Source organism: Gorilla gorilla, chromosome 1 (genome assembly GCF_029281585.2).
Source record: "Gorilla gorilla gorilla isolate KB3781 chromosome 1, NHGRI_mGorGor1-v2.1_pri, whole genome shotgun sequence".
In the NCBI taxonomy this organism is placed as follows: Eukaryota; Metazoa; Chordata; class Mammalia; order Primates; family Hominidae; genus Gorilla; species Gorilla gorilla.
Window position 1 is genome coordinate 24,275,791 of NC_073224.2, and position 17,948 is coordinate 24,293,738.

The 17,948-nt window shown below is 45.6% G+C and overlaps 1 protein-coding gene and 1 pseudogene across 3 annotated transcripts in view; both read right to left on the bottom strand.

Moving 5' to 3' along the window:
• Positions 1 to 1,076: 1,076 nt before the first annotated feature.
• On the bottom strand, positions 1,077 to 2,869 carry LOC101141337 (NADH-ubiquinone oxidoreductase chain 5-like; annotated as a pseudogene).
• A 7,860-nt stretch (positions 2,870 to 10,729) lies between these two features.
• Positions 10,730 to 17,948, bottom strand: part of GNG4 (G protein subunit gamma 4) — a 107,580-nt gene continuing 100,361 nt past the window's right edge. For all 3 annotated transcript variants that reach the window (XM_019032017.4, XM_055372584.2, XM_031004274.3), the window contains one exon: positions 10,730 to 15,284. In XM_019032017.4, coding sequence (XP_018887562.1) covers positions 15,156 to 15,284 — 129 coding nt within the window. In that variant the 3' untranslated portion in view covers positions 10,730 to 15,155. The remainder of the gene's footprint in view (positions 15,285 to 17,948) is intronic.

Below are 17,948 nucleotides of genomic sequence, written 5' to 3' on the forward strand. Positions count from 1 at the left end.
CACTTCAGATACTCCCTACTCCTAATAACAGGCCTTATGTGTGAACTAAACGGACCATGTTACCTTCGTGTTTCATGGGACAATGTTTCTTTCCTCTTCAAGCTGTTCTTTCACTTCTTAGCAGCAGTGGCCCTCCCCGGCCTTAATTACCACAATGAAACCAGTACACAGCTACACTGTGTGAAGGTGCATTTATAGAATGCAGGTGCTTTTTGATTTTTAAATGGCAAGAAAGTATAACAATACTATGAAGTCAATAGTGTGCACACTCCAGCCTGGGAGACAGAGCAAGACCCTATCTCAAAAAAAAAAAAAAAAAAAAAGTGTGCTTTCATGGTTTATTAGTAGCTGCTTTTTTTTTTTTTCTTTTCTTGAGACAGAGTCTCACTCTGTTGCCCAGGCTGGAGTGCACACTATGAGTAATTAGTGAGTAATTAATAATTTTTATTAGCGAGTGTGTTTTGTGGATATTGACCATTAGTGTTCTTCTAGTTGAAGTTCAACAATGATTTTTCATGTCATTAGTCATAGTTATAGTCCATGTGGGAACAGTGGCATATTTTATATCTTTATTAAGTGTCCTTTTGGTTATAGGGTTTGTAGGTTTCTCTTTGAAACCTTCTCCTATTTATGGGGGCCTAGGGCTAATTATTAGTGGTGCTGTAGATTGTGGTATTGTGTTGATTTTTGGTGTGGCTTTTGTGGGGTTGACAGTCTTTTTGGTTTACTTGGGTAGCATGATGGTTGTTTTTGGCTATACCATGGCAATAGCTGCTGAGGAATATCCTGAAACATGAGGGTCAAATATTGACATCGGAGGGGCTTTACTATTACGAGTATTAAAGGGGTTGCTGTCGGTTTGGTGAATAGTTGAGCATGATGGGGTGGGGATCATGATTGATTTTAACAGCATAGAGAGTTGGATGATTTTTGAGGGGGAGGGGGAGGGGTTGTTGCATGAGGATCCTGTGGGTGCGGCTGCCTTGTATAGTTATGGGTGTTGAATAGTGGTAGTTGCTGGTTGATCATTATTTGTTACTATTTATGTTGCGATTGAAATTACTCGGGGTAATAGATTAGATAATTAGGAGTAGGGTTAAAAGGGATGGGATAAAAAAAGAGAGAAAGTAGAGTTTAATTAGGCCTTTCTGAGTAGATACAGTAATGGAGGCTGAAATTTGGGTTTGTGAAATGGTCTTTGGTATAGACTTTTCTAGTCAAATTAGGTCTAGTAGTAGTGAAGCCAGATTTTGGCTTGTGGATAGGTTTGAGTTGGGGGTTGTATGGTGAATTGTGACTGAATAGAATCCTAGTATTTTGGAGAAGTTGAATGTCTGTAGTGGCTATTTTAGTTTAAGGTTATTAGTTATGAGATTAAACTCCATTGCTAGTAAGAAGCCTAAGGTGGTCACACCTAGGGCTGTGAGCTTCAGGTGGAGTGGTATGGTTGTTTGGGGGGATGACGCAGGAATAATACTGTTGGTGAGGAGGAATCCGGCGAAGATGCTGCTGATTGTTAGCTGTTTAATTAGGAAGGGGTTATTTTCGTTAATAATAACCAGAGTCATGAAGCAAGGTTGCCCTATTAGAGCGAAGAAAATAATATGGGTACTGTAGACAGCTGTCAAGGAGGTGGCAATAAGCGTAATAGAAAGGGCTCAGGCATTGGTGTATGATGTGTTTGCAGGTTCAATAATGAGGTCTTTGGAGTAAAAGCCTGTGAGGAAAGGCATACCTGTAAGTGTGAGGCTGCTGATAAAACGGGAGGAGGAAGTGAGGGGTACAGTCTTGAATAGCCCTCCTATTTTTCGGATGTCTTGTTCTTCACTGAGGTTATGGATGAGGGACCCTGAACATATAAATAATATAGGTTTGAAAAAGGCATGGGTGCAGATGTGAAGGAATGCTAGATGCAGCTGATTAATGCCAATTGTGACTATTATAAGGCCTAACTGGCTTGAGGTGGAGAATGCTATGATATTTTTGATATCATTTTGTGTTACAGCACAGATGGCTGTGAATAAGGTAGTAATAGCCCCCAGACATAATGTAAAGATTTGGATTGATAGGTTATTTTCTATTAAAGGGCAGAAGCAGGTGAGCAGGAATACTCCTGCTACAACTACAGTGCTGGAGTGGAGTAGGGCTGAGACTGGGGCTGGGCCTTCTATGGTGGATGGGAGTCAGGGATGGAGGCCGAATTGAGCTGACTTTCCTGCTGTTGCTAAGAGAAGGCTAATTAATGGAAGGGAGTTGGGGGTAGGGTCTGGAATAAATGTTTGCTGAAATTCTCATGTGTTGGAGGACAGGAGGAATCATGCTATAGCTGAAATAAAGCCAATATTGCCGATGCGGTTGTACAGAACTGCTTGGCTGCTGTATTAGCATCTGCTTGGCCGTACCATCAGCCGATTAGTAAGAAAGACATGATTCCTACGCCTTCTCACCCAATAAAGAGCTGAAAGAGGTTGTTGGCGGTAACCAGAATTAATATTGTGATGAGGAAAATAAGTATTTGAACAACTGATTAATGTTAGGGTCTGAGTTTATATATCATATTGAGAATTCTATAATAGATCAGGTAATGAACAGTGAGTGTTACTGGGATAAATATTGTGGAGAATTAGTCTAGCTTGAAGCTTAGTGAGAGTTTGAGAGTTTGGATGGTCATTCAGTGTCAGTTTGAGATAATGACTTCTTGGTCTGTGCATATCAACATTGTTGTAGGAATGAGGCTAATAACGAAGGCACATGCGATAGATGTTTTTACGTAATTTGGGTGTGAAACTTTTTTGCGGGGGTTGGCTAAGGTAACGGTAATCGGTAAGATTAAGGGGATTAGGGATGTTATAGCAGTGGAAGAATACATGTTTGTTGCTTTATTTGGAGTTGCACCAATGTTTTTGGCTCCTAAGACCAACAGATGACTCTAATCCTTTAAAAGTTGAGAAAGCCATGTTGTTAGGCATGGGGGCACGAGTTAGCAGTTCTTGCATACTTTCTCAGTAGGTAAGAAGTTGCAGGCTTCTATGATTAGATCTGCAATCTAATGTTTTGGTTAAACTACAGCTACAGCATGCAAACCCCATAATAAGTTTAGGGTTTAAAGATAATAGGAAGATAGACGCAAGATGTATAAGTATTAATGTGTTCTCTCGTGTAAAGGAAGGTTTAGTACTGTTAATATAATATGCAAGTGTCCCTCGTTGTGTTGTGATTAGCATATTTAGGGAGTAAAGGGCTGTAATTAGTATATTAAGTCCTATAAGCATAATAGTGATATTAGATCAGAAGAATGAGGCCACAGTCACAAAGAGTTCTACTAGATTAATGGTGTGGGGTAAGGCAAGGTTAGTAAGATTTGCTAGAAGTCATCGAGAGGCTATTAGCAGAAGCAGTGTTTGAAGGCGTTCGGTAAGTAATAGGGTTCACCTATGGGCCTGCTCGTAGTTTGAATTTGCTAGGCAGAATAGTAAGGCTGAAGTGAGTCCATAAGCAATTATAAGGGTGACTGCACCTGTTAAGCTTCAAGGGGTCTGAATGAGGATAGCCATGATAACAAGTGCTATGTGGCTTACAGAGGAGTAGGCAATACATGATTTTAGATCAGTTTGTCATAGACAAATAGAGCTTGTCATAACTCTCCCTCATAGGGACAGCATGAGGAAAAGGTATGCTATATGTTCTGTTAGGGGATTGAGGAGAAGAGTAAGTTGTATTATACTCTAGCCACCTAGCTTTAGCAGTCCTGCTCCAGGTACTATCGAGCCACAGTAGGGGCTTCTACGTGGGCTTTGGGGAGTCATAGGTGAAATCTGTATAGAGGTATTTTTACTATAAAAGCTATGATACATGCTAGTCATGTATGATTGTTGGATCAGGAGGCTAAAGGCTCTTGGGTAGTAAGTATTATTACTAGCATGTTTAGTGAACCTGAGGTATTTTGAGTATAAACAAGTGTTACAAGTAGAGGAAGGGATCCTACTAGTGTGTAAAATGGAAGTATGAGCTTGCATTGAGGCGTTCTGGTTGGTTGCCTCAGTGGGTGATGATAATTAGGGTAGGAACTAGTGTGGCTTCAAAGGGGATATAAAATATAATTAGTTCTGTGGCTGTGAATGCTCTGATTAAAAAAGTCAGTAGGGAAATCAATATAGAAATATAGAGCTTTTTTCATGGGCGTGATTCATTGGACAGGTGATATTGGCTTCTAGCAAAAACTGTAAGAGGCAGTAGACAGGCTGTTAAGATTAGAAGCGGTGACGTCAGCGGGTCAGAAGAGAAAATTAATGAGAGGTTGGATGGGTTATCGCTGAATTGGTTAAAAAATAGTAGGCTGACGAGGCTGATGAGTAGGCTGTGAATAATCATGTTGATTCAGATTATAGAATTTTTAGAGAATCATGTCATTGGTAACAGTATAATTGTTGGAATAATAATTTTTAGCATTGAAGTAAATTTAGATTTTGTACGTAATCCAGGCCATATGTGTTGGAGATTGAAACTAGTAAGGCAAAGCCCACTGCAGCTTTGCAGGGAGCAAATACTAGGAGGATGATGGGGATTATGGGTGCTAGAGTGAAATGTATGCTTAAAGCTGTAAGAGTATTTATGATAACTATTGATAGTATTATGCCTTCTAGGCATAACAGGGATGATACTAGGTGGGATCGATAGGCTAATATCCCTAGCAGTGATAATGGTGTGTGCTAATAAGGGCATTTGGTAAACATGGTCTATCATAATCTAATGAGTAAAAATCATTTATTTTGGCTTAAACTATTTACCAATTCATCCCGGTCTAATCCTTTTTGGGCTCATTCATGTCAAGCCTGGGATTAAAATGGTAATTAGTATAAGGGCTGTGCTGATTATTAGTGTCAGGTTGGTTGTCTGAAGGGCTCATGGCAGGGGTAGTAATAGAGTGATCTCTGAGTCGAAAAGGAGGAATGTGATGGCTACTAGGAAGAATTTTATGGAAAAGAGGAGGCAGGCAGAGGCTATTGGGTCAAATCTGCATTCACAGGGGCTGGATTTTTCTATATAAGTATTACGCTGTAGGAGCAATGCAATTGTTATTAGTAATAGGGCCAGTAAGGTGTTGGTTACTAGGGCTAGTGTCAGGTTGATTACTCTCTTTTGGATATTATTGAAACTAATTGATTGGAAATCAATGGTATTGTTTACACTAAAAGAGTAGGATCCTCATCAGTAGACAGAGACGTGTAAGAATAGTCATACTACATCTACGAAGTGTCAAATCAGACGGCAGCTTCCAAGCCAAAGTGGTGGCTGGATGTAAAGTGGAATTTTAATTGGTGGAGGAGGCAGATAGTGAGAAATGTTGATCCAATGATAGCGTGAAATCCGTGAAAGCCTGTGGCTGTAAAGAACGTTGAGCCGTAGTTTCCATCGGAGAGAGTAAAGAGATTGTGCAGTGAGCACAATCTCAGCTCACTGCAACCTCCGCCTTCCGGGTTCAAGCCATTCTCCTGCCTCAGCCTCCCAAGTAGCTGGGATTACAAGCACGCACCACCATGCTGGCTAATTTTTGTATTTTTCTTAGAGATGGGGTTTCACCATATTGGCCAGGCTGGTCTCGAACTCCTGATCTCTAGTGATCTGCCTGCCTTGGCCTCCCAAAGTGCTGGGAATAAAGGCATGAGCCACTGTGCCTGGCCCTGCATTTTTTCTTTAAATGAGGTATGGAGGAGATGAGAGCCTTTTGGCTCTTTTTTTTTTTTTTTTTTTGAGACTTTTTGGAGTTTCACTCTTGTTGCCCAGGCTGGAGTGCAATGGCACGATCTCGGCTCACCGCAGCCTCCGCCTTCCGGGTTCAAGCGATTCTCGTGCCTCAGCCTCCTGAGTAGCTGGGATTACAGGCATGTGCTACCACACCCAGGTAATTTTGTATTTTTAGTAGAGACAGGGTTTCTCCATATTGGCCAGGCTTATCTTGAATTCCCGACCTCAGGTGATCCGCCTGCCTCTGCCTCCCAAAGTGTTGGGATTACAGGCGTGAGCCACTGTGCCTGGCCAAGCCTTTTGGTTCTTAAATGCCTCAGTCTGACAACAGGCGGGGTGGTGGTGGTGTCAGGTGGACTGATTCAAATTCAAATTCAGTCACTTAGTAGTTATCTAACATCTGGCAACTTACTTATTTTGAATTTAGTTTCTTTTCTTGTCTCTGTTTCTCTCTCTTTGAGACAGCATCTCTCCTGCTGCCCAGGCTGGAGTGCAGTGGCACGATCTCAGCTCACTGCAGCCTTGACCTCCTGATCCCATGTGATCCTCCTGCCTCAGCCTCTTGAGTAGCTGTAACTACAGACACGCATTACCATGCCTGGCTAATTTTTAAATTTCTTGTAGAGATGGGGTCTTGCTGTGTTGACCAGGCTGGTCTTGAACTTCTGAGCTCCAGCAATCTGCCAACCTCGGCCTCCTAAAGCGCTGAGATTACAGATGTGAGACACTGCACCCAGCCTAAACTCAGCTTCCTCATATTTATATGAAGAACCTACATCTACCAAATGAGGATAAAGAATATCACAATGCAATTTGTAAGGATTTAAAAAGTTAACTCCTGGCGGGGCACAGTGGCTCACGCCTGTAATCCTAGCACTTTGGGAGGCTAAGACAGGCAGATCACCTGAGGTTGGGAGTTCGAGACCGGCCTGGCCAACATGGTGAAACCCCATCTCTACTAAAAATACAAAAATTAGCTGGACATAGTGGTGCATGCCTGTAATCCCAGCTACTTGGGAGGCTGAGGCAGGAGAATCGCTTGAACCCGGGAGGTGGAGGTTGCAATGAGCCGAGATTGTGCCACTGCACTCCAGCCTGGGTGACAGAGCAAGACTCTGTCTCAAAAAAAAAAAAAGAAAAAAAGTTAACTCTTTTGCTCAAGACCTGGCACATGTTTGCACTCAACAAATATTGGTTCCCCCGCCCCCTTTCCTTGGTTACTATTTCAGTCTTCTAAGGGTTCATTCACACCCCTAAGGAGAAGCACTTAATGTCAAGAAAGGACTAGTAGTAACTTTCATGCATTTATTCAGATAATACCTTCTGATTGCCATCATGTGCCAGATGATATGTTAGGTACTGGGAATGAGTAAAACCATGTAAACCAAATGGTATCCAAGATAGGTGTCAATCAGTTTAGAAAGTTTTTTGTGCTAGGGTTAAGAACACACCCATGACACAGCCTCAGGAGCTCCTGACAACATATGCCCAAGGTGGTCAGGGCACAGCTTGATTTTATATATTTTAGGGAGGCAAGAGACATCAATCAATATATGTCAGATGTACATTGGTTCAGTCCAGAAAGGCAAGACAACTCAAAGTGGGGAGGGGCCTTCCAGGTCCTAGGTAGATAAGAGACAAACTGTTGCATGCTTTTGAGTTTCTGATTAGCCTTTCACCGAATAAACAGTTTACAGCAGTGGTCCCTAACCCCTAGGCCACGGACCAGTATGGGTCTGTGGCCTGTTAGGAAGCAGGAGGTGAGCAGCCAGTGAGCATTACCGCCTGAGCTCCACCTCCTGCTAGACCTGTGGTGGCATTAGATTCTCATAAGAGGGTGAACCCTATTGTGAACGGTGCATGGGAGAGATCTAGATTGCTCCTTATGAGAATCTAACTAATGCCTGATGATCCAAGGTGGAACAGTTTCATCTGAAACCATCCCACCCACCCCACATCCGTGGAAAAAATGTCTTCCACAAAACCAGCCCCTGGTGCCAAAAAGGTTTGGGACTGCTGATTTACAGGAATAGTCACTTATGCCTTAGTCTGGCTTAGTGAAACAATAGGGCAGAGCAAGCAAATCAGATGAGCATTTGTCTCACATGAGCAGAGGGATGACTTTGACTTCTGCCTGTCCTTTGTCTGCAAGGAATTTCCTCATGGGCAAATTGTGAGGGAGTGCGGGGCTTGCGGGGGTGGTGGTGGTGGAGGGTGGGGTGGGTATGTAGCTATCTTACTTAGGAATAGAGTGGGAGGCAGGTTTGCCCAAGGCAGTTCCCAGCTTGACCCTTCCCTCTGGCTTAGTGATTTCAGGGAGATTTCTTTTCCTTTCACACCTAGAACCCCAGCCCTCAGAGGGTTTATGGCATCGTGGGGGAGACAGATCTTCCTTGAGTCATCACTTACACAAATGTACAACTGCAACCATGACAAGGGCCTCAAAGGAGAGCCTCGCAGTGAATAAGAACCTAGAGATAGATTTGACCTCGTCAGAGAGGTCAGAGAAGGCTTGAGTCTTCAGTGATGCTTGAGTCAAGATCTACCAAATAAGTCCATCTGGCAAAGAGAGGAGGGAAGAGTGTGCCAGGCAGAGGAAGCTGCAGGTGCAAAGGCCTTGTGGCAGCAGGGAGCATGGCTAGTAGGTGGGTTTGAATCATGACCAGCGTGGATGGAGTACAGGGTTTTCAGGGGGAGTGAGGTGTGAAAGTGACGCTGGAAAGTAAGAAGGAGTCAGGGCAGGCAGGGCCTTGGAGGCCACCCTGGGTCACTAGGGAATCTTTGAAGTAAGTGGCTACAATACCAGCATGCGGTTAATGATTGTATGTGGGTTTGAACATTTACAAGTTAGTAAATTATGTATAGCTGAAACTGAAGCAAGTTGTGAGGGTTTTCCTAGAAACCAGATGGAATGCAGGATGGTACTAGTGTGTGCCTGTTTTGTCCACACATCAATAAAAGCATTAAAACTGGGCAGACGCCCAGCTCATCCTCCACCTCTGCTGCTCTGGGCCTACATCCTGGGGATGGCAGAGCGCTGTGCCACCCAGGAGATGTGGCTGGAAGCTGGGGAGTAGAGGGCATCCTCTGATCTTTCATGAAAACAGCCCATGGCAGTGCACGGTGGCTCCCACCTGTAATCCCAGTGCTTGGGAGGCAGAGGTGGGAGGATTGCTTGAGCCCAGGAGTTCGAGACTAACCCAGGCAACATAGTGAGACCCTGTCTCTACAAAAAAATTAAAAAAAGTCAGCCTGGCATGGTGGCGTGCACCTGTAGTCCCAGCTACTCAGGAGGCTGAGGCTGGAGGATTGCTTGAGCCCAGGAGCTCGAGGCTGCAGTGAGCTGTGATGGCATCACTGCACTCTGGCCTGCACAACAGAGCGAGATCCCATCTCAAGAAAAAAAAACAAAAAACAAAAAAAACCCGCCCATGATCTGGCGTCTTACCCCCTGAAGAGCTGAGGAGATGTAAGTGTGAATAATTCTGTCTAATTGATTGCTATCATCCATGTTCTTCTCAGTGTTAAGAACAGGGGTCCCAATCCAGACCCCAAGAGAGGGTTCTTGGATCTCACGCAAGAGAGAATTCAGGGCGAGTCCGCAGTGCAAAGTGAAATAAACTTGCTTTATCAAGAAAGTAAAGGAATAAGAGAATGGCTACTCCATAGACAGAGCAGCCCCAAGGGCTGCTGGTTGCCCATTTTTATGGTTATTTCTTGAGTATATGCTAAACAAGGGGTGGATTATTCATGCTTCCCCTTTTTAGACCATATAGGGTAACTTCCTGATGTTGCCATGGCATTTGTAAACTGTCGTGGCACTGACGGCAGTGTAGCACTGAGGACAACCAGAGAGGTCACTCTTGTGGCCGTCTTGGCTTTGCTAGGATTTAGCCAGCTTCTTTACTGCAAACTGTTTTATCAGCAAGGTCTTTACAACCTGTATTCTGTGCTGACCTCCTATCTCATCCTGTGACTTAGAATGCCTTAACCGCCTGGGAATGCAGCCCAGTAGGTTTCAGCCTCATTTTACCCAGCCCCTATTCAAGATGGAGTTTTTGGTTCACATGCCTCTGACATCAGATCAATGTTGCTTGTTATTACTCTTATTATTGTCATCTCAAATCTGAAGAGTCACCAGAACAAACTTCCTTCTGCCCTTTGGTTTGCTCCCTCCCCTGGCTCCCAGCAGCAGGGGGGCTGCTGACAATTCATAGATTTGTAGTTGACTTCCATGGGGGGCTGGAGCTCAGGATCAGAGGCAAGCCCTTTTGACTCACGGTCGTGGGGTCCCAGCGTGAAGCTGCTCTGTGATTGCCCTGGAACTCAACATGTCAGAGCTGCCACAGGGAGATGGCAGAGGCTGCTTGGTAGCTGAGAACAAGGGAGACACCCTGGGAGATGCTCAGAAACAATCTGAGGTTCAGAAGCAGGGCCAGAGCCCCCAGGGATGTGAGCAGAGTGGAAGGAGCAAGGCGTGGCCATCAGTATTCCGGCCCCAGTGTATTAATACCTATGGGCTGGGCGACCTGGGCATCTGAGCTTGCATTCAGAGGTGTCATAGAAGAGCCCCCTGGGGCCTGTGCTGCGGCTCCCTCCCCAACGGTGGTGTCTGATGATAGGGTTTTGCAGCAGGCCATCTCCTCCATCCATTCCTGATGGTCAGAAGGCAGGAGAGCCTGAGAGGACAACATCTCTGCCATCAAGTGGGAACTCGCAGTGGGATTCCTCACTGTCTTCCCAAAAGACACAATTTCCACAGCATTTGCGCATCTTGTTCACAGGGCCCTACCTGTGTGGTGCTGATGGCCTATTCTCCATCCAGATAGCTGAGGATCGTAGTTTGTATTTTAAAATGATGTCAAGCATGCTCTTAAAATGCCCCACTAGTGATGTTATCATTAATGTAATGTTAATGATATCTAAAGAGGAGTAAAAATTTGAGCAAAGTGCCAAAAAAAGTAGGATTCTTGATTGCTAGTCACAAAGACCAACTTTTTATTGAAGTATAACATAAACACAGAAAAGTGCCCAAGTCAAAAGTGTACATCTCCAAGAATGTTCACAAACAGAAAGCACCCAGGTAACCGGCAACCAGATCAAGAAATAGAACACCCCAGAAGCACTACCTCATGCCCCCTTCTGGTTACTGTCTTCTTAGGACTGATCTCTACTTGCAACCGCATGGATGAATTTTGCTGGGTTTTAAACTTTATATAAATGGAATCCTATGGTGCGTTTTTGCCTTATCTCGTTCAACACTAGGGTTGGTGAATACACTCCAAGTTGGGGGTGGAGTTGCAGCTCATTCCCATTGCAGTCTGGGATTCCATCATGTGAATATACCCTAATGTGCTTATCCAGCCAACATGGGCATTGGGGTGCTTTCCTGTTCGGGGTTATTATGGAGAGTGTTTTTGTGAAGATTTAGAGCGTGTCTCTGGATGAACACATGTACACATTTCTGTTGGGTATACGCCTAGGGGTGGAATTGTTAGGTCATATATATTTACATCCAACTCAAGCTATTTCATGAAAGAATAAAGAATGTACTGGATGGAGTTTGCTGGCTCAAAGAATTGACAGAAAACTAGAAGGAAGGTCTGTAGGAAGATAGGTGGAGGCGGAGACAGCTCAGCGAGTCCAAGGAGTGGAGCAGAAATGACATTCCCAGGACCCTGCCATCCCTGGACATTGCTACCAGTGGACACAGCATCCCTGCAGCCTGCCAGCCCTACCCACCTGCCTTGCTGTATGACTACCAACCACGGACCACGGTGGCTTCCTTGAAATGAGTCTCAGCATCCCTTCATTTGTGTCACATTCTCCAGGCTCATAGCCCCAAGCAAGGGTCCAGGTAGTCCACCCCAGGTCAATGACCACTTCCCGACTGGTATGGGGCTGGAAGCGGGGTATGCCTGAGAGACAGGGAATACCTCCCTTCTTCAGCTTCCACGGTGGGTACTGCACACCACTAAGTTTATATCTAAGGCATGATGTCCCTGCTGTAGGAAGGGAGGGGAGATGCTGGACAGTTAAGCTGAAAACACAAAAATGACAACTGTCCCCACAGCTGCACTCCACAATGCAAGCAGGCTTTATTCCATTCATCTTCCACTGACAGAGTGGGGGAGCTCAGTGACATGTCTGTGGATCTCACAGCTCATGTGCAGAAATCTGCATCCATGAAGAGGGAACTAGGCCAGGCGCAGTGGCTCACGCCTGTAATCCCAGCACTTTGGGAGGCCAAGGCGGGCGGATCACTTGAGGTCTGGGCTTCAAGACCAGCGTGGCCAACATGGTGAAACTCCGTCTCTACTAAAAATACAAAAATTAGCCGGGTGTGGTGGCGGGCGCCTGCAATCCCAGCTCCTCGTGAGGCACAAGAATCGCTTGAACCCGGGAGGCGGAGGTTGCAGTGAGCCAAGATTGCGCTACTGCACTCCAGCCTGGACGACAGAAAGAGACTCTGTCTCAAAAACAAAAACAAAAAAAGAAGAGGCAGCTGGATTCAGGATCACTCTAGGAAGAGTGACCCGTCCCCAAATGCCATAGGTCTGGAAGAGGTGCAGTAAAAGGACAGAAAAGCATCTCACAGGGGAAGGTAAGGAAGAGAGGAGGAAAAGGAAAAGGAGAGAGAACAAAAGGGAGGCTGAATCTGGAGGGACGGGGCATGTAAAAACAACAGGGAGAAGGTTTGGTGGAAGAGGAAAGCAGCATTTTTCTGACCTGATTTTGATGCTCTCTGTACGGCCCCACTTTCTCGGCTTCTCTGATGTGCCTTTATGATTTGTGCTTCGCTTCATTGGGTTAATGATGTTGACGTGAACCACAGAATAAAGAGATCCTGGTCATAACTGCACTATCAAAGGATCTGAGGTCCTAGCGTCACATCCAGCATACAATTCTGCTCTAGTTTGAGCATCTTAACAACACTGGTATTATTAGTGAGCTGATAATGAAACTGAGTTTTAACAAAAGAAGCAAGGAACAAAAATGTCCTAAATCCATTTACGAGGGCGGCAAGTCATTAATTGATCTGGAAATTATATTTGCCTCTTTGCAGGCAATTTTATGCCTCCAACGGAACCATGGTCTCTTTGAAGTCATCCATTCTTCCCTACATTATACCATGGCATTTAGTACATTTATTTGTTTTAAATGATAATCAGAGCTTTCATCTATGTAGCATCTCTGTTTCCTCCCAGACAGAAAGGCAGGATAATTACCATTAAACCCAATTTGCAGGTTAGAACATTTCAGGCACAAATGGCCTGTTCTCTATCACACTGCAAGTCTCTGTCAGAACTAGGGAGAGAGGCAGTTTCCAAATAAACAGAATAGAACAAACTTACACAAAGAGCTCTGCTCCCACTGTGTATTCTCCTCTTTCATCGGGATCATATGAGTTTGGTTTAGGTAGGGCCTTCAGGTTGATCTTAGACAATCCAAGAGCTAATTCATCGATGTCTAGCCTTTCCTTGGGGCATCCATGAATCACCTTCCTTAAACTACCAGAATACGGCTTCCTCCTGGAGAATGTGGGAAGTGAAGTGTGCCACGGGTTGCTGCAACAAAGGTGTGGACCATGGGTTGGTGCAACAAAGGTGTTTGCTTCACGGTGTGCAGTTAAGATAGTTTGTGGGTCTCCCTACCTGCAAACAGGTAGACCTGGAAGGTAGCACAGTTCAGGGGGCTAAGGGAACTCTGGGGCCGGGCTGCCTGCCCTCAAATCCCAGTTTTTCTGCTTACCATGTGTAACCTTGGGCAAACTACATAAACTCTTTGTGCCTCAGATTCCCCTCACTCTAAAACAGACATACGGCCGGGTGCACTGGCTCACACCTGCAATCCCAGCACTTTGGGAGGCCAAGGTGGGCAGATCACTTGAGGCCAGGAGTTGGAGACCAGCCTGGCCGACATGGTGAAACCCCATCTCTACTAAAAATACAAAAATAAGCCAGGCGTGTTGGCGTGTGCTTGTCATCCCAGCTACTAGGGAGGCTGAGACAAGAGGATCACTTGAACCTGCGAGTGGAAGTTGCAGTGAGCTGAGATTGTGCCATTGCATTCCAGCCCGGGCGACAGAGCAAGACTCTGTCTCCAAAAGATAAATAAATAAAATAAAACAGACATGCACTTATGGTATTTATTGTTGGAAGATTAAGTACCTTAACATACACCAATGCTCAGATGACTTGGGGGCACATAGGGGACTGCTGTCACCATGCCTCACTCCTGCAGGGAAGGGGCTGCCCTACTAAAACCCCAGCGGGCCCAGTGCTGTGTCCAGAACAGGTCCTTATATTACTGCAGCCCACAATGGAACTACTGAGTAGGAGCCAAAAGAGAAGGGAGCAGGAAGAGGTGGCATTTGGAGAGGGGAGACCGCACCCACAGGTCTGCCACAGCACATCAACGGTATGGGGTACTTTTACAGTCAAGTTGACTTCGGTGTCCGCCCACCATCTACCTTTGTAGGACCACTGAAACAAGGGACATCCACCACGGCCCACAGCTGGGGCACCACGGCCCCAGGAGGATATGCTAAGAAAACCATTCCACGGCCGGGCGCGGTGGCTCACGCCTGTAATCCCAGCGCTTTGGGAGGCCGAGGCGGGTGGGTCACGAGGTCAGGAGTTTGAGACCAGCCTGACCAACATGGTGAAACCCCGTCTTTACTAAAAATACAAAAAATTAGCTGGGTGTGGTGGCGCGTGCCTATGATCCCAGTTACTCAGGACGCTGAGGCAGGAGAATCGCTTGAACCGAGGAGGTGGAGGTCGCAGTGAGCTGAGGTCACGCCATTGCACTCCAGCCTGGGTGACAGAGCGAGACTCCATCTCAAAACAACAACAACAACAAAAAAAAAAACAAAAGAAAACCATTCCAATCCTGTGGGTTGTTGTCTTTTTACTAGGATGATGGAAATGCAGGAAATACAGAACCTCTGCAGCTGCTTTCTCCAGGAAAGGAGATGAAAACGTTATATGTTTCAGTTGGTCAAAATGCTCTAATTTGATACTGAATATTGCAAATAAGGGATATTTAGGCATAGTTTTTTTTTAAATAAGTTATCCACTGAAATGTATTAATATGATATAAACTTGGAAATTGATGTTTAAAAATTTTAAACTCTTAAGTCCAGACTTACTTTTACATGGCACATTTGTTATTTGGCTACAAAAATTTTGATTTTCTTTGCCAATAATGAAAATAACATGAAAATGAAAAGAAAAAAATGAAATCGAATGCCACGAAGAAAACAGATGGAAACATAAGACAAGCCCCGGCCACCGTTGGCTGGGCAGGGATGGGTGTTGGTCTCACTCCCTAAGGCTTAGAGCATGCATGGTCTCTACAGGGGACTTTGAAGGTCAGAAAAGGAGGCGTTTTCATCACACACGGAGTTAGAGAATGGTACAAAAGAACTTCTTCTCGCGAAAGGGGTTTTCTGATGCAGGCACTGGAATGATGAGAGGGTCTTCCCGCACGTGAGCTTCACAGTAGGCCAGGAGGTCCGCAGCTGCCTGGGAGACCTGTGAGGGCACAGAGCACAGGTGCTCAGTTAAAGGCCCCTTTGCAGAGTGAGTCCAGGGAAGAGGTGTCCACGTACAGCGGGGACAAGCCCTAGGGTAGGCTGTATTGTGTGCACGGCCTACGACAAGGTCATGCCCAGGCTGGAGGGAGGGTTTGTGCAGATCTAGGAGACTGGTTCGAAGCGTGCCTCCAAGAAGGGGAGGCTGCCCTTGCATGGCAGGTCAGCATGGAGACAGGACTGAGGGCTGGCAGGAGGCCCAGGCAGCCTTGATATATTCTCGAGTAGGTGAGGAGTGGAGGTTCCAGGACAGTAGTCTCACAATGACTTTGCTAAACCGTTTCTGGAAGAATAAAGCAGAAGGCAGCCCCTGGCCAAGCCAGTGTGATCATATTTATTATCATTATTAGTTGTTTTATTGCAATCCACTCTTGTGACCAACACAGAGAGACACTTCATCCTCCTCAACAGAACTTGTATTTAGCTATGTTTTATAAGCACACGTTTTATTTTTATTTATTTTTCATTTTTATTTATTTTTTTTGAGGCAGAGTCTCGCTCTGTTGCCCAGGCTAGAGTGTGGTGGCATGATCTCCGCTCACTGCAACCTTCATCTCCCGGGTTCAAGTGATGCTCCTGCCTCAGTCTCCCAAGTAGCTGAGATTACAGGCACCCACCATGCCCAGCTAATTTTTGTATTTTTAGTAGAGATGGGATTTCATTGTTGGCCAGGCTGGTCTCAAACTCCTGACCTCAGGAGATCTGCCCACCTCAGATTCCCAAAGTGCTGGGATTACAGGCATGAGCCACCGTGCCCGGCCAGCACACATGTTTCAACTTGGGGTGGCCACTTCCCTGCAGAGAGAGGTGCTCCTGACCAGAAAGTTCTTTCCCTTCCATTTCTTTCCAGGTTTATCTGAAGCCTGCTGGTGCATGGCAGTTGTGCATCAAACTGTCCCCAAGCTCAAGGCCAGAGGAAGAGCAGGTTGGGAGAGGGCGGGGTGTGGACAAGCATTGGCTAAGAGGGAGAGGCAGTTACCAGCTTATTTTGTTCATGGTCTGTGTCATGCGCTTGGCAGATAAATGGGCTGTGCATTAACTCATCCTGCCAATTAGGCTGTTCTGCCTGCGAGTGTTTATTAGCAGATTACAGGCAGGGGTAAATACATAGCAGTCAAATGAAATCCTTTTAGTACATTCAATGTCTAAATCTTCCCCAGAATGATAAAAATGTTCCACAGATGAAGAAAAAAAATGTTTAGAAGCCTCCAGCTACACAGGCCATACACATTCCCTTCTGGGTTTTAAAAATTGGCTCATCTTTCAACATTTTACAGAGATTCTTCTGATTTTCAGACCTAACTGCTTTAGCAATGGCTAGAAATAATTCCAGCAGAGATATACAATGAATCAACTAAACACATCACTCAAATAAATCAACCTGAAGTTTAGCAGATGAGTTAGTCTAAATCCTGAGAAAGCCTACATTTGTTAAGAATGTGGCATGGAGAAATGAGTTCCGGTGAACATCAGGCTTCTAGTTCTACCCCTGACCGTAAGCTAGCTGTGTGACCTTGGGTAAGTAGCTCAACCTTTCTGAGCTTCACTTCCCTCATTTGTAAAATTCAGGAGCGTTGGAGAGCTCTAAGATCCCAGTTTACTCTAAGACGTCTATGATTCTACCTTTAATAGCATGGTCAGTATTTAAGATCCTAAAAACGTGTATGTTGAGTTGTATAGGAGTGTTTGAAGTTTGCAGTGGGTTACAGGATGCCCATATAGGAATTTCCCAGATAGGTGAGGCTCAGGGGAAAACTGAGCCTGTGGGGGGCCTGTGAAGCCATCACAAGGAGCTAGAGCACAGGCTTAAGGAAATGGACTCTGAGGCCCACAGGGCTGCGATGGACACACAAGAGAATGGAATCACATGGTGAGTGCTGCAACTCAAAGCCGTTGGGCTTGGGAGATTGAGCCCTCCCTTGCTGCCACCTTCTAAGGAAAGCTGAGTGCCCTCCCCAACTGCTGGAGTGATGACCTCCTTAGTTTCCACTCCTGGCTTCTCACCATGTCCAGAGATGCAGAAGCTGCTGAGGTCTGGGGTCTCCCTCATGGCCACCATGTTAGGACAGCCACTAAATTCATCCATTGGCCCCTCTGGCAACCCCTGGGCAGTGGTCTTCACTGCTGCCTGGGCAGCACACACAAGGGCTGCAGTGTTGGAACAACCACATTCTTCCTCTAGGAGCCACTGTCCTCTTGGGTTTGCTGAGTCTAGGCCCCTGACTCCAGTGAGCTCTTCTGGGAGTTCCGTTTAAGAATGGCTCGGCTGGACGCAGTGGCTCACACCTGTAATCCCAGCACTTTGGGAGGCCAAGGCGGGTGGATCGCCTGAGGTCAGGAGTTCAAGACCAGCCTAGCCAGCATGGTGAAACCCCATCTCTACAAAAAATACAAAAAATTAGCCAGGCGTGGTGGCGGGTGCCTGTAATCCCAGCTACTCAGGAGGCTGAGGCAGGAGAATCGCTTGAACCCGGGAGTTGGAAGTTGCGATGAGCTGAGATTGTGCCACTGCACTCCAGTCTGGGCAACAAGATTGAAACTCCATCTCAAAAGAAAAAAAAAAAAAAAAAAAAAAAGAATGTCTCGTCTGACTATCATGCCCTCT